The 13,980-nt window shown below is 40.6% G+C and overlaps 4 protein-coding genes across 5 annotated transcripts; 1 reads left to right on the plus strand and 3 right to left on the minus strand.

Moving 5' to 3' along the window:
• The first annotated feature begins 18 nt into the window (after window positions 1-18).
• On the plus strand, window positions 19-1,690 carry LOC108656686 (uncharacterized). The gene is made up of 3 exons (XM_030388005.2): window positions 19-168; window positions 229-516; window positions 582-1,690. Exons 1-3 carry the CDS (start codon window positions 19-21, stop codon window positions 786-788), a joined length of 645 nt encoding a protein of 214 aa, XP_030243865.1. The 3' UTR covers window positions 789-1,690.
• LOC108656687 (uncharacterized) lies at window positions 1,261-5,288 on the minus strand. The gene is made up of 4 exons (XM_018108913.3): window positions 5,002-5,288; window positions 2,161-2,329; window positions 1,913-2,095; window positions 1,261-1,833 (listed from the first exon to the last, which is right to left on the minus strand). The coding sequence occupies exons 2-4, from the start codon at window positions 2,275-2,277 to the stop codon at window positions 1,654-1,656; spliced, it is 480 nt and encodes a 159-aa protein (XP_017964402.1). The 5' UTR covers window positions 2,278-2,329; window positions 5,002-5,288; the 3' UTR covers window positions 1,261-1,653.
• A 2,444-nt stretch (window positions 5,289-7,732) lies between these two features.
• LOC108656679 (hsc70-interacting protein 1) lies at window positions 7,733-9,641 on the minus strand. 2 transcript variants are annotated; one of them, XM_030388004.2, is made up of 4 exons: window positions 9,260-9,641; window positions 9,032-9,162; window positions 8,355-8,930; window positions 7,733-8,318 (listed from the first exon to the last, which is right to left on the minus strand). In XM_030388004.2, the coding sequence occupies exons 1-4, from the start codon at window positions 9,427-9,429 to the stop codon at window positions 7,993-7,995; spliced, it is 1,203 nt and encodes a 400-aa protein (XP_030243864.1). In that variant the 5' UTR covers window positions 9,430-9,641; the 3' UTR covers window positions 7,733-7,992. The 2 variants fall into 2 exon arrangements, with proteins under 2 accessions (XP_030243864.1, XP_017964392.1); XM_018108903.3 differs by having other exon boundaries at window positions 7,733-8,930.
• Window positions 9,642-10,668: 1,027 nt separating this feature from the next.
• On the minus strand, window positions 10,669-13,705 carry mof (males absent on the first). The gene has a single exon (XM_018108891.3). The coding sequence runs from the start codon at window positions 13,572-13,574 to the stop codon at window positions 10,791-10,793; it is 2,784 nt and encodes a 927-aa protein (XP_017964380.1). The 5' UTR covers window positions 13,575-13,705; the 3' UTR covers window positions 10,669-10,790.
• Window positions 13,706-13,980: the final 275 nt, after the last annotated feature.

Raw genomic sequence — 13,980 nt, forward strand, 5'->3', positions numbered from 1 at the left:
CAGCTGCTCTTCTCCCACATGAGCCATCTCCGATTGCAACTGCACCAGCAGCGGCGTCAACATGCGGATTGTCCTCTTCGTGTTGGTCAGTCGCTAGTGTCAGCTCGTCGTCGCAAGATGTGCAGAGGTCTGGGCTTTAGCACCGGCTTTGTAGCGTTCTGCGCTTTCGTGAGTGCGCCTGTTTAGCGATTCCTGTTCCGTGATCTCATTGTTTCATTGTTGCTGCAGATCTGCTGCTTTGGTGCTCTGCGCATGCTCAATAATATCGTGTACGTTAACCAGGATGTGGCAATGAACACCGATTACAAGCTGGCGGCACCGATCGGCGGTGGCAGCACTAGATGTCAGCGCACGTTCATCGTAGACAGTGCGGGCAATGCGCATCTCACCTGGCTGGAGCTCTTCTACATGAAGTGGACGCTGGTGCTGACCATTTTCTATTCGTTCGTCGTGATGGTACTAATACGCGCCCAATATCTGAGCCACTTTAATATTAATTTCATAACCTCCAATGCGGTAAGCACCTATTGCCGACACACCTTACACTCCTGCACCTGTCACCCCCTTCACCTGCTCCACAGATGATGCTAGTCGGCGGCGTCCTCTCGGTGGTGCTCTTCATTGCCACGGTCATACTCCACGAGCGCATGCCCTTTTCGGAGCTCTCGTGCAATGAGTATATAGTCGGATTCATGTACTTCATAGCCATCAATATATGTGTTGCTGTCGTCTTTTTCATGATCCATTCCTGTCAATATTATTTCCAATTGGACAGTCACGCCTTTTGAAGGCTAAAACTACAAATTTGAATATATATACATACAATACATATACATATACTTATTCAATTTTTCAAGCATTGGTGATTTATGTTATTAATTATTTTTATTTTATTATGTTCATTAGTCTGAACTTTGTTGTGATCACGAAAGTCGTTAAAGTTTGAAAGCCAGGGCTGCACAAGCAAAAATACTTTGTTCCTAACAACTTTAAATTTGTTATCCGTGAACCAAATTTTGGTTCATTTAGAAAATATAATTAAATATATTGTTTTGCGTTATTAAATGATTGATATATGAACATTTTATTTTCATACAAATATCAAAAGTATATTAGTATTTAATTAGCGCATATTCGATTTCGATTTACATGCGAGAATCGATTTAAGTTCGTTACATGCTCGATATTTATTTCCTTTGCTTACTACAGCAGGACTAAAAATATCGGATGGGATCACTTTGATTTTTTGAATCAAACACATTTTGTATAAAAACATAAAGACACGTTTATTCGAATACAATATATGCTGTTTGGTATAAAAGACAGACACTGAGATAAGAGTGTAGCACAAATGAAATAAAAACAATAATGAAAACAATCAAAAGAAAAACGACAACATAAAATTAATATTTATATATACATGTGTATATATAGATGTTTGTATGCAGGTAATATGATGCATTACTCAATAGCGCCACAAATTAAGATTTTTACAATTATACAGTAGAACAGAGAGACTCCTTTGTATGGCTTGTGCTGCAATTGACTATAGCATAGCTATATTCATTTCTGATTCTAATTCTGTTTCTGTTTCTGTTTCTGATGAACTATTTATGTTAGATCTCGCAAAATGCCAGCGATTGAGTTTTCCGCTTAAATGCCGCGATACGAGCGATGTGCCAGGAATGCGCTTATGAAGTAGAGCACCGTATTGACCAGGCCCAGAACACCGGCCGCCATGTAGGCATCGTGCCTGTTATCGCGCACCTTAATCAGCAGGCAGGCCGACGAGACGAGCAATAGTATGGCGGCAACAGAGTGATAGATCAGCTCCTATAAATCGAATAGCCCAATTAAGATTGATTAAATTACATTTGCAATCGCAATTCGAGCTAATATTTTGTTCACTCACGTAGATCGTCTTGGCGATGAGTCCGCCCGTGCTCAGCGATGTGAGGCACGCTAGGAATAAACAAAATGTCCCTATCATAAATGTGGTGGCCATCAGGTAGTGGAACAGATATTGCTGCTGGCGGTAGTAGACACTATCACTGTAGTGCATCGCCATCAGGGTGACCACAGCAACGCCAATGAGCTATGCACCACATAGAAATTGACTAATTAAGGTGGACCAACACAAATATGCAACAATTTAATTACCAACTGGAAGAGCTTCAAAATACCCGGAAAGGTCTTAAGGTAGCCAGTGTTTAGCACAATGTAGGAGGTGTTGGTGGTGCTGGTGGTGGTGCGGGTTATGGTCACGGAGTGAGACATCTTGGCGGTGGTTACTTAGGCGGTGGCTGGTTAAGGTGGGTGTTTCTTGGGTCTGAAAGAAAGGAGACAAATTGTCCAATTAGCAGCTTTCAATGGAATTATTTAAGCCAATAGACACGAATAGCTTTCATAGTATAATTAATAAATATGAAACATTCATCTCACAAAATTAAATACATTCATAGTATTTATTTAAGTACTCTAAATTGATCATTCAAAAGATTCATAAAAGAATTTACATGCGGTTAAGGTCTAATCGTAGTTCGAAATCTTTATTTATTTTTTTTTAATAAAATTTTTAATAAGAAATATAGGGTTTTCCAGAACTCTCTTGGTCGTCTTGGGAAAAGCTATAATACTTCCCGACCTAACTTAAAATATGCAAATATATGTATAAATATATAAGCATATTGAAAATTAAAAGTTCTGTCATGCAGATAGAAAAAGTATTAATACGATTTCTTAAAGAAAAATAACTATTTATTTAAATATACGATAAAAAATTGAATATTGAGAACTGTTATTTATAGTATATATGTAGATCTGTAGATTCCCTCAGTATTAATATATATAGTATATATACATATACATGCATATGTATGTATACAGAAAAGCTTATAGGACCTATTAATCTATACAAATATTCATGTCTACATATATAAAGCGTAAATTTTATTCTCTTCATATTCTTTGAAAGTTGCCAATTGAAAATATTGAAAGCCCGATCAAGATTTGACTTCGAATATTGTCCGGCTGTATAAAATACCATATTTAAGTAAGTGAATAATGGTTCATGTGGCTTGTTAGTTGAATTCCAATGTTTTTGCAGTTGTTACAGATCTGCTGTTGCTGCTGCTGCCCTAGCCACGCCCCCCTGGCCATGCCCAATCGCACTGTAGTATTTTTGGCCAAAATAATTTGTTATTATTTAATTCTAAAATTAAACATATTCGAATTTTCGGCCTCGCTGAGCGCGCCAAATGTTATTGAGAAAAGCGCAGGAGAAACATGAAAATCTATTTACTGTCATGCCTACATACATAGTATATGCCCCTCTCTCTCTCACACACCCACACCTCTCGCTCATTATGTATCAGTGTTCGTCTTTTATAGCCGTACAGTGACGTCATGGGATTTATGGCTGCTGCTGCTGCTGCCTTTTGTGTTTCAGCTAAATATTTCGATGGAAAATTGAAAATTTTGTTAAAATATACGCACATACATACGCTATACTCATACATATAGTCATAGGTTCACAGATGTGTGTGTGTGTGTGTACATGATTTTTGTCTATACATTTTTTGAAATGGGGGCGCGCGTAAATGAGTGTGTGTGAGTGTGTGTGTGTGTGTCTGCCCAAATGGCAAGTGTTGAGCGAGTGGAAGCAATATGCGATTGCTCAAAGATCGGCATGTCTATATGTATGTATATATACATATGTATGTATGTACATTCTTATAATCTCAGTATAACAATTGCATACTGTAAGACATATGGACATTACATTACATTAGTAGATCTTCAGATTGCAGATTCGAACATCTGCCTAAACAAGTTTTATTTACCATTTCCACTAATCTATCTAATTACACTTTTCATTGCTCATTACTTATGTATGTATGGAATGCCTCGTCTGTGGCATCAAGGTCTTTATGACATTAGTCAGACGCTCCCAACGCAAAAAAAAAAAAAAAAAACTCAAAAACAAAAACAATGACGCCATCCTCTACAGCATTTACCCTCGCTCGTCCAATGCGATGACGTAACAAATTACAAAACAAATAATACAAGATTCAAGTTTCCAATGCGAATTCGAGCCCTGCCCTCTTCGAAACTACAACAACAACATCAATCAAATGAAGAAGCTGAAGAAACAGGCAATCAAAACAAACCGAACCACATTTTATGTTGATTAGTGAGCGGATTTCCGTTACGCTCTCGAGGGTCTACATTTTAAATATGTTGTTATGCATATGCCATATATATGTATGTATATACATATACACAAATATATGGGCTTGTTGTTTTTTCACGTTTTTTTTTTTCATATATCGTCAACAATAAAAAAAACCATATCCATAGGTAGCAACAGGCGCCGGTATTTTTTTTTTTTTGAAAATGATATCATGCTCAAACCATGTTTATATATCAGAAATGTGCTTTGAATAATATCAAAAAATAGTCAAAATCTTAAAACAAGTTGACAATTTCCTGCGCATATAACATGTAAATTCGCTGTTAAGAGAACCGCAAACAAGCAACAGCGGCAGCAACATCAAAGGCACCCAATCTGAGTTCTGATAACGGTAATTGAAGCAATCAGTTATTTAGTTGTTGCATTTATGCCGCCTGCCTGCCGTTTGTTTGCTTGCGCAGCCGCTGCATTTTGCGAGTGTCCCGCAATGAGATCATCGCTAATGGAGCTCATTATTATTGACCCACTCAGTGAGCACGTTCCTTGCGAATTTGCTGTCGCTTTTTTATGTGAATGATGATATGCCACGCCCTGGACCTGATAGCTCGCCAATTTTGTATTGTTTTATTTAAAAACAAAAAAACAAAAAAATGTCCACATTTCTTCCACGCACACACAAAGTTGAAGCTAGTAAAACGTGTAAATTTTGAATTCTTAATATGCGCTCACACGCACACTTGCACACATATACAAATGTGAGCGTGCGTGCCTGCCTGATTTACGCATAAAATTTCGATACGATCGCTTACTTTTTGGATACACGAATTGAATTCGCAGACGCTGGTCACACTTGTGTTTTGTATTGAGAATTCGTATTGGGCAATGCGTTTGGTTTTCGAGCTGTTGCTTTTGCGTCTTGGCGCGCGTACGTTAAAAACGAAACTGAAACTACAAAAGTATTTTCAATTTCGTTTACGCCTTTTGCTTCTGCCAGCTGGCTGGCTCGCCGTCTGGCCGGCTGGCCGGATGACAGCTTGGCTGCGCCGAGGGCAGCGGCGTCAACGTACACGCCCGCAGTGCCAATGTACAAAAACAAGAAGCGAATAAGCAAAAACATCTACTGCAAAGCACAACAAGTTGCTGTGGTTGTTGGTGGTTTTATTGTTGTTGCTGTTGTTGTTGAGTGGTAGCGCGACTCATTCACTTGAGAACCAGTCAGCGAAACGATGACGACCATGACGTCATGAATCTACGATAAGCAACAAACAAAAAATAACTTCGCATCAATGTCGCGCGCTTTTATGGGTATTGTTATTCTTATTGTTAGTGCATTTTGTTGGAGCCCAACAACAGAATTGGCCATTGTAACGGTTAATTGCTCTTCGTCTTACAATTTATCTAATGAGTAAACGCGGCGAGAGTGTCGACTGCTGCTATTGCACTGCGAGGCTATCAGTTCTTGTGAGTCACCTGTTAGAGTGAGAGAGAGAGAGTGAAAAAGAGAGTGAGAGTGTGCGCGCTCTAGGAGAATGGGGTGACTATGAGTAATGCAATAAAAAATAAAATGCATGTGTGACCATGTGTGTGTGTGTGGATACTGTTTGGGTTAACTGCGCTGTTGCTACTGTTGCTGCGACAGTCTCAAGGAAAACGCGAATATATTTAAACAGAAAATGCTGGACTAGGCCGTTCCACGTAAATTAGCTGAATCGAAAAATCGTTCATTATTTACATGATTTTTAATCATTAATGTACATATGTAAATATTTGAATGCAATTTTTTTTTATTTCAAAATAAGGTTTTCACATGAATATTGTAAAGTTAAGCAATCCATTTAAATATTTATTTTTCAAAACTCACTTTGTTTCAGGTAGAGCTTTCGCAAAACAGAAAGTTTGTTCACCTTTTCATATCGCATTCATACAGGGTACTTGAAAAACACTTTCATATTTGCAGTTATCAGTGCGACTCATTGTTATCAAGTACATAGCCATAATATTAATAATACATAATACAGTCACTCATATTGCCTTCGGCTCATATTTAATTATAATGCAAATCGTGTTGCAGGGCGTTTCCTAAATTTGAATAATGCCAACAACAAGTACAGCAATATCATCATCAACGAACTTATTGCATTCATGCTCCAAAAATGTATACATATGTATGTATGTAGCAAGAATAGTTTGTCCATTGCATACTTCGGGGCGTCAAGGCTGTTGCAAATAGCCTCATGTTTTTTTATAAACAATTATCATACATACAGTCGACTCACGTTAATTTGCAACTCGAGGGACCCTTACAATATTGGAGAGAATAAATAAAATCTCGAATTATCAATTATCAGGAGATTTCATTTAACTGCTGATATTTTATATATTCGTAATGTATGTGCAAATTAATAATTTTATGAAAAGAACTCATTTATACGGGTTTGCTACGATATTTGCTGATATTTTATATATTCGTAATGAATGTTCAAATTATTTAATCTCTGAAAATAACTAAAAAGACCACAATGTTGCTGCTACGACTTTTCAATAATTTTTTAAGGAGATGTGCTGTTTCATCAGTTTCGTTAACACGCAACCACGCACAGTAAAGCTAAATTATATACTTTATATATACGCTTATGGGATCTATGTATATATTTATACATATATATGCGTACACACCAATCTTAACTATCGTTAACAAAATATATTTTTTGCAAGTGTAGTGCAGTATATCCAAAAAAACGTCCCATTCTAAGCGAGTCGTTGCAGTAACGGCATTCCCTCAAAAAATATTAAACTCAATTAATAATACAACAGTTGCATTAACATTTCACCTTCGGGTTATGAATACCTTAATTGCAATTTTAAGACAAACAGGCAATATACATACAGAATTTTCCGTCATAAAGCTTTTTAAATGGAGAAAACACGAGTCGATTGCAGTTCCAATTCTCATTAATTTATTTTCATCAATGATTTCGATTTGGGTGGTGTATGAAATGTGTGCGGCTCAATGAATGATTTAATGATGTTTGACAATATATTGGCCAAGAACAATGCGAAGGCGCATCTTAATATCGATTGGAATTTGGCCTTAGTAAAAACGCGCGAGGGGGTGTGTGAATGTGTGTGTGTGTGTGATGACTGCTAAATGCATTTGTTTATAACAATATATAGAATTCAAATCCTGCGATCAGTACAATTTATAATTTTTCGTTTTTCGTATTTCAGCTGTTTGTGTATATATAAATACATATAAGTATATATATATATGTATATATCTAACTGTATTTCGTTTTATCATCTTCAGCATTGGGTTAGAATTAAGGCTAATTTTTTAATGTGTATGCTTCGATTATGTGTACATGTTTGTGTGTGTGTATGTGTGTGTCTTTGCGTATGTGTTTATATTGTTGCTGTTAATTTAAATGTGTTCATTTATTTTTCTTGTGTTGTTTTTTCTCTTATCGAGCTTTAGTTCAACTAGATATCATCGATAAATTTATGTTAAAGTTATAAGGAAACATTTTCTCTTCTTGCTCGTTTTCTTTCTCTTCTTTTTTGATGCAGCAGCAGCAACGCTTAGGTGTCTAAACTGTATTAATTATTAAGGTAAAGATTAAATATTCTAGACTTCTTCCTATCGCTACCTAACAGCGCGTGTTGTTATCTCGCTCTAACTCATAAGTATGCGTGTGTGTCAGTGTGTGTTATTTGTTTTCTTTTTCAATTCGCTTGCTTTTTGGTAATTTTGTTTGTATTAATTAATTGCTGCTGCTGCGTTATTGCCAACTAAGTAATCTTTAATCGAGCCCATCGTCCACGAAGTCAGGTGATTCCTTTTTGGGCTTTGGTTCACTGTTGTTGGAGCGCTTAGCCTCCGAGGCGGAATTGTCGGCATCAGCATTGCCAGCTGGGAAACCGGCGCCGGCGCCAGGGAAGCCGCGCGGGAAAAAGTTCTTCATTAAGTTGAAGATTTTCGGATTAGACACGTATTTGGAAATATTAGCCGGATTGGCCAGTATGTCTTGCATGGCAGCTGCCACTTCTGGGTCCTTCATTTTTGACATCAAGTCGTCCATATCAAAGCCGGCGGGCATGCCGCCAGCGCCTGGGAAGCCACCAGCGCCTGGGAAGCCACCAGCGCCTGGAAAACCGCCAGCACCTGGAAAGCCACCGGCTCCCGGAAAGCCAGCTCCTGCACTGCTTTGCTTGGCCTGCTCCTTGCGAGCCTTGTTTTGAGCACGCTGACGCTCTTTAATCTTGCGCTCAGCCTGCTTGCGCTCTTGCTTGATGCGATGCTGCTCGATTTTCTTGGCATTTGGTGTCACCTCGCGCAACCACTCGTCGGCCTCCTCATCAAAGTCCAGCTTGCAAGCCTGACGCAAATCCTTGGCGGCCTCCTCAAACTTTCCAAGCAGACGATTGGCGCGTCCACGGAACTTGTAGGCAGCAGCCGAGTCGCAGTTCAATTCCAAAGCCTTGTCGCAGTCGCGAATGCATGCATTCGGCTTTTTAAGCTTCAAGAAGGCCTGGCCGCGCTTGGCATAGAATAAGGCATTGCCCGGATTCAACTCAATGGCCTTAGTATAGTGATTGATGGCCTCGTCGAATTTCTGTTGGCTGTAAGCAGCAGCGGCCTGACCACGCAATTCGCTGGCCTGATCGATTTCCTCCTCAGTGGGCACTTTTTCTGAATCACCCATTGGCTGAGCTGGTTCGTTGTCGGCTTCAATAACACCTACAGACAAAATTCAAATTGAGGTTGGGAAGTTCAGCGATGGGGACACGTGATTTTTTATTCTTCTTTTACGGCACGGCACTGCTTTTTAGTAGACTTACCCTCCATATCTAATTCGACATCGGACTCTGGCTCCGAAACGCTTGCGTCTTCATCACTTTTGTCTGAATCGTCCGCAGCCGTGAAAGCCGGCTTTGCTTTGGGGCCGGTATCGCCACCGAAAGGGCATTTGCTAAACAAGCAGAGAATGAAATATAAGAAAAAATTGCAAGGATTCTGATTATCCAGCTACTACGCGCACGCACACACACATAAAAACACAAACTTACCCAGCGTCCGGCATCTTGAAATCGCCCTCAGGCACCTTACCGCCGAACTTCTCCACAAAATCTTTTACAAATTGCAATTGAGGCATATTCAATACAGTAGGATTTGCATTGACAAAATCAATAAAGCCTTTCAGCTTAAGCAAATCTTCATGTTGCATTGGCGCAGCCATTTTTTCAAATTTCGTTAATTTTCTCGTAAATTCTTTCTACACAATTACAGATATATATATATTTATATGTATGTAAAATGCGTCTCACACAAAATGCTGAAACTAAATTTTTCTCCGGTTGTCAGAGTGACCGAGCTCTAGAGATAGACTTTTGACAAACAACTACTAGATATCGAGTATATGTATTTGTGAATACATTGACTTGAGAATCGAAACCTATATTTTTTTCTCGTGAAATGATATATCGATGATACTGGTAACCAAGTATTTAATTTTCCAAGTATCAGCGAATGTCGCCTTGAACGATAAGCGCATCAAATATATCGATACATGTCTACAATCGCTCCTTTATTGTGATTCAGCTCGACGGTCAAGGTCTTCTAGAAAATTCAAATGTTAATACATAGCCACAGCGACACAAAAAGGAAAAAGCAGCACGTTAAGGTAATTGCGACTTCGGCTTATTCTATTCGTGGCGCTACGCAATTTTTTTCAGGAGACCCGTACTGAAAAACCTAAAATTATCACATTAGCTGAACAAAATATATCAAATCGTAAAATAGCGCTAAAAACTAATTTCAATGTAAATTCAGTTAAACGCTTTTTGAAAAAATATCGTTAGATGGACAAATTGGGAAGAAAGAAGGGATAGGGAAGGAAAAAATACACAAATTAATGGGAGAATCGTGCTGTTTTTAGATCGAGGATCGCTTCAAAACTTTAGAAAATGCATCAGAATCGCAGCAATGGTTGGCTCAAAGAGATGGGTTTAATGTTTTCAAAATTTCTTTTTAATAAACTATTTTTATTGAATAAAAGACATATAAAACTTAAGTTTTTTCAATTAAATGCAAAATGGATGTTTATTTAAAAAAAAAAAAAAAAAATTAAATTGCATTTGTTGAAATTCAGATGATTTTTTCATTCTTTAAACTTTTTTTTTTTTGTCGCTGGGTGTACAATTAACCAATTACGATAGTGTATGTAGCTGGAAACTTTGACAACAAAAATATATTTAAAACACTAGTTTACTTCTTGGCTTTTTAATTATACATACATATGTATATCGAGATATACATATTAATGATATAAGCATGCCTTCCGTATTACGTCTGTATCGTTTCAATATAACTCAAATGTGCCTTCTATTAGAAGTTATTTTTCTCACTTTTCAACATCAATTAGTAATCAAAATTACGTAAAAAAAAAAAAATTATATATATATATATATCTTAATAGTTAAATTGTCTAAAATTGTGTTTTTATCATAACCGTATTGGGTTCGCTTGCTCGATATTTAGCTGAGGCTGAAAAAAAAATTATCTTTGTAAATTATAAATAGAAACTTATTTGTCCGAATCTCATTGGAGCCGGACGTTACGCCAGGATTCTCCAAACGGTGGCGGCTGCGGATGTGGCTTCCAACTGAGGCAATTCAAGTCAATGGTAAGCTTTGGCCGTTTAAACTGCGGCAGCTGCAGGTGATCGTTGATTGTTTTTGCGGTCACACAGATCACGTTCTGCCCCTTCCAGTATTTGATCATCTTCATGGATTGCAGAGTATAGATGATGTCGTCATGCGTAATGCCGCTCGCCTCGCTCAGCTCTTTGATGGTCGTCTGCTCCGCTGAGCAGCGGCCCTTCATCAATTCGAGCAGTGTGTAGGCCCAATAGCTGCGATAACTGAGCCTGCCCAGATCCGACAGCGGCTTCTCCGGGCTGCCAATGACGCCCTCCTTGCGGGACAGCTCGTAGCTGAAGGCAATCAGCAGCTTACCATAGCCCTTGCGCTGGTGCGGCGGCAGCACCAAGATGCAGGCCACGTTATTGTTGTCCATCGACTTCTTCTCCTTGGAGAAGTAGCCCACAATGTGACAGCCCCGCTTGTCCGTCTCGCAAAGCACATAGAAATAGAATGGATCCATGTCGAAGTAGAGTACCTTATGGTCAAGGAACAGTTTGGCCATTAAGCAGAGCAGCTGGCAGTAGAGCGGCTGCTCCTTGCCATTCACCTCGAATATGGAGATGGTGTTCTTGCGATAGATTTCCCTGCCCGGTGGCCTGCGCACCTGGCACGTGTACAAGTGGTATCGGTAGCTCTTCTCGAGCCGCATATACTTCAGGCAATACTCGCAGACGTACAGCACCCGCGCCTTCCCATATTCACCCGGATAGGGACTGAAGTACCAGGTGTCTATCTCATAGTTGCCGAACTGGAGCTTGTCGATATACTTGATCTTGGTGATGAACTCGTGCTCCTTCTCTAGCGCCGCCTGCGAGGCTGTCAACTCAGCGTGGCTCTTCTGGACATGGTTGATCTCGTCGTAGCGTCGCTTCTGATAGCGCGTCATCTTGCGGTCGCTGTAGTCGTATCGATTGTTCTCACATGCCGACAGATAGTAGTCCTTGGGGGCTTGTCGCTTGGGACGCACCACGCTTGCGCCCTGCTGGTTCGTTGCGTTGGCCATCGCAATGGCATTGGCGCTGGTGCTCGGCTGATCGCAGTTCAGTGGCTCGGGCGTGACCGTGATACCGCCCAAATCATCAGGATTATCAGAGATGCGATGGCGGCCCACCCACTCGTCGAGTCTCCGGTTCAGTCCCACATAGTGTACATAATACTCGTTCGGGCTGACGCAGTTGTCGGTGACGCGCGACTGCAGCACTTGGCCGGCGTGGACGGTGCCATCAGCGCGGCGTATGTAGTAGATCTTCTCTGGATTGTCGGCTATGTCGATTTTGTTCAGCAATAATTGGTCACCACCAGTATTGGCATCACGCTCGCCGCCATCATCATCATCGTCATTATCCTCCTCCTCCTCCTGCTCCTCATCATCATCATCATCCTCATCATCATCCTCGTCACCATCAGCATCGGCATCTGCATCGGTTGCCTCTGTTGCGGTAGCCGTCTCTCCAGATGTTGTGTCCGTATCCTGCTCTATTATCATCACGTCCGAGTCATTGGACTCAGTGTCACATTCCTCTGAATTATCATCAGACTCGTCGTCTTCCTCATCCTCCTCCTCACCGTCGCCACCACTGTTCGCCTCGTCGCTGCTGCTCGATATGGCTTCAAATTGAGCTTGTAGTAAAAACGGTTTCTGACGAGGATCACGCGGCGCCAAGCGCATCTGCTGCATGTGAAGTTGTTGTTGTGGAATGGGCATACTCAAGTCGACATGATGCTCCTGTGACTGTTGGCATCGGATCGGCTGATCGACTCCATAGTGCGCGCGCTTATAGGGCGGGAGCAGATCAATGCCCTCATCGCAATCGTCAGTGGGCGACGCTGGGGTTTCGGGCATTTCAGTTGGTGATGTTGGGGATGTTGGTGATGCTGGTGAAGTCGGTGAAGATGGTCCTTCAGTTTCCATTTCCATATTTTGCTCCTCTACAACCTGTGATTCCTGTGGTTGTTCCTGTTGCGGCGGTAGTTCAGGTTCCGGTTCAGGTCCTGGTTCTGGTTCCGGTGGTGTTTCAATCACCATGGCCTCTTCCGCTGGAATCTCTTCCACTTGAGCTGGAGTTTGAATTTCCGCTTGCGTCTCAACCTCAGTCTCCTCTGACACTGGTGAAATTGGTTCAATTCCTGAGTCTACAGGTGGATCAACTGGTGCCGGAACAGTTTCTGTAACATTTTCCTCATTCTCAGTTGTGCCACAATTGCTGAAATCGTCGTTGCCGGTTAAATCGCTGACATCGACCACTGTTGTGGGTGAGGGTTCGTCTTCAGTGGTATCATCGCTACCCTCTGATTGTGATGTGTTTGAATCACTCGGACTACTGCTGCTGGAGCTACTAGAGCTGCTGCTCTCCTCTCTTGAGCTCTGCTGTTCGCCCATGACTGGCTCTTCAATGTGCTCTTCGTCTAGGGACGTTTGGGACGTTATAGATGTGTCCAGATCTGTTGGCTCTGCTGTACTGTCGGGCTCTGGTGTGCTACTAGTGTTATGCGATCGGGATGTCTCGCTGTCATCTGGGTCTGAAGGATCCGTGGAGCCACTGATGTTTAGATTCTCTTTAAGCTCGGCTTCCGCATCTTCTACCGGCGTGGACGGCCGTCTGTCGTCCATTGCATAAGTTCTTTGCTCTTCGACCATTTCCCCTGTATATATTGGTCTCTTAAAGTCTTCGTCGGACATTTTATTTGCTTATAGTTTTTGCCGCGTATATATCCAGCAGCTCAAATGCAAAATATTCCTATTTGTTTTGCTACGCAAAAATAACACTAACAACAAGAAGTTATAGCGATGGAACTGTACCTCTACATCGATACACATTGCAAGACATCGATAACATTATGCATTGTCAGCTATAAATTTGAATATTTCATCATAATTATGATAATTATGTTTAGACATAAATATAAACATATAAATATATATTAATTTGCAACTTGTAAATGATTAAAATATAGGAAACAGAACGTAGTGTGCATTCTTCATGCCAAAACCAAAAATAGTGTTGCGCAACGCCAAACATAATTTGGCGCAAATTTCCACACAAGCCCATGCGCATAGCAGCACATGTTTGAATCTAGATTCTTCT

Source organism: Drosophila navojoa, chromosome X (genome assembly GCF_054131105.1).
Source record: "Drosophila navojoa isolate 15081-1374.11 chromosome X, UAZ_NAV_1.0, whole genome shotgun sequence".
Lineage (NCBI taxonomy): Eukaryota > Metazoa > Arthropoda > Insecta > Diptera > Drosophilidae > Drosophila > Drosophila navojoa.

Bases quoted from the DNA above. Each gene is read 5' to 3' on its own strand.
- mof (XM_018108891.3), bottom strand. From the start codon at position 13,574: ATGTCCGACGAAGACTTTAAGAGACCAATATATACAGGGGAAATGGTC.
- LOC108656687 (XM_018108913.3), bottom strand. From the start codon at position 2,277: ATGTCTCACTCCGTGACCATAACCCGCACCACCACCAGCACCACCAAC. The intron at 2,096-2,160 runs GTAATTAAATTG...TGTGGTGCATAG, and splicing joins TTTTGAAGCTCTTCCAGTTG to CTCATTGGCGTTGCTGTGGT. The intron at 1,834-1,912 runs GTGAGTGAACAA...TTCGATTTATAG, and splicing joins TCATCGCCAAGACGATCTAC to GAGCTGATCTATCACTCTGT.
- LOC108656686 (XM_030388005.2), top strand. From the start codon at position 19: ATGAGCCATCTCCGATTGCAACTGCACCAGCAGCGGCGTCAACATGCG. The intron at 169-228 runs GTGAGTGCGCCT...TTGTTGCTGCAG, and splicing joins TTGTAGCGTTCTGCGCTTTC to ATCTGCTGCTTTGGTGCTCT. The intron at 517-581 runs GTAAGCACCTAT...CCTGCTCCACAG, and splicing joins ATTTCATAACCTCCAATGCG to ATGATGCTAGTCGGCGGCGT.
- LOC108656679 (XM_018108903.3), bottom strand. From the start codon at position 9,429: ATGGCTGCGCCAATGCAACATGAAGATTTGCTTAAGCTGAAAGGCTTT. The intron at 9,163-9,259 runs GTAAGTTTGTGT...CTGCTTGTTTAG, and splicing joins TTCAAGATGCCGGACGCTGG to CAAATGCCCTTTCGGTGGCG. The intron at 8,931-9,031 runs GTAAGTCTACTA...TTTTGTCTGTAG, and splicing joins TGTCGAATTAGATATGGAGG to GTGTTATTGAAGCCGACAAC.